The sequence below is a fragment of the Anneissia japonica genome, unplaced genomic scaffold, assembly GCF_011630105.1.
Source record: "Anneissia japonica isolate Jap-2015-1 unplaced genomic scaffold, ASM1163010v1 scaffold296349_len1105_cov836_single, whole genome shotgun sequence".
Lineage (NCBI taxonomy): Eukaryota > Metazoa > Echinodermata > Crinoidea > Comatulida > Comatulidae > Anneissia > Anneissia japonica.
In genome coordinates this window covers 1-1,105 of record NW_022756622.1, presented here as the reverse complement: position 1 = coordinate 1,105, position 1,105 = coordinate 1, and the positions used below count along the sequence as shown (strand labels likewise).

General features: G+C 43.1%; 1 protein-coding gene across 1 annotated transcript; it reads right to left on the bottom strand.

Moving 5' to 3' along the window:
- Positions 1 to 3: 3 nt before the first annotated feature.
- LOC117124308 lies at positions 4 to 1,099 on the bottom strand (the record flags this gene model as incomplete). Its single annotated transcript, XM_033270497.1, has 1 exon — positions 4 to 1,099. A coding segment is annotated over exon 1 (930 nt), but the record flags the coding sequence as incomplete, so codon positions are not given.
- Positions 1,100 to 1,105: the final 6 nt, after the last annotated feature.

The following is a 1,105-nucleotide window of genomic DNA, read 5'->3' as shown; positions in this document are numbered from 1 at the left end:
CCCTTGATCAACCAGATGTTGATTTGTGATGGTGATGAAATGTTGCACAGCATGGTAGTCATGTTTCCTGTCTTCACTTATGAAAATGCAGGATTCATGCATTGGTTGCTCACACTGTGGACACCTGTAGTAGGCAACAATAGGATGGATAGTTGCCTGTTCATATGACCAGTGAGCACTTTGTGCTTCGTCTTGAAAGTGACAATTGTAATTCTGCCCAAAATCCATGCACAAGAGGGACCAGTTGTCAGGGATGTTGTTCTTCAATAATTCGAACTGTCTTCCTTGCCATTTTGCATTTGCCAGATGTTTCGAGAATGGCTTCAGCTCTTCTGTCAGTTCATAAACTAGACTTGCTACTGTTTCTGTCTTCTCCTTCAAGACGAAGTGTTTGGCCTCAGTGTTGGTACCATCCTTACTTGTTTTTGTGTAAGCCTCGCTGACCCACACTTTCCATTTTATAGGATCATCCCCATGGCCTTGTAGGAGAGGTTCAAGTTGCTTAGACACATCACAAACGCCACACTTGCTGCATGTTCTGTCAAGGCACTCCTTCTTGGGGAACATTCCTGGGACTTCGCACAGCGTCTTTGAAGAAGCTTCATACTTGTTTCGCAAAGCAATATCTGCTTTGTTAACTTTCATGCACTTAACATACAGGGATTCTACTTTAAATTTAATGTTAACACAATACTCACAAAGGCATTGGAGTAGTTTTGTCTTTGAGACAGGCTTATAGTTCTTAGGCCTAAGAGCTGAAAATTTAGAGAAACTCAGTGAGACAGCTGGATTTTCAGCCTTGAATTCCGAATAAGCTGTTTTCATGGAACACTCCATGACCTTGCCTGCCTTCTTGTTGACAGCGGAGCGTGCATCTGGCATCTCCCTTGCAATGTCGACCCGATTGTAGAATCTGGCAACTTTAGTCAACATGTCCTGGCTTAGAGCATCTCTTCTTTTCTTCCGAAAATTTATCGCATTTAGGTTGTTTGGCTTAGACAAAAAAGTCCAACTAAGTCCAAGGTGCTTTCGTGCAACTGTCTTTTTTATCCGGTTTTTGGCACACACAGCACTGTACAGGTGGCGCCTGAGTTCAACATCCTTG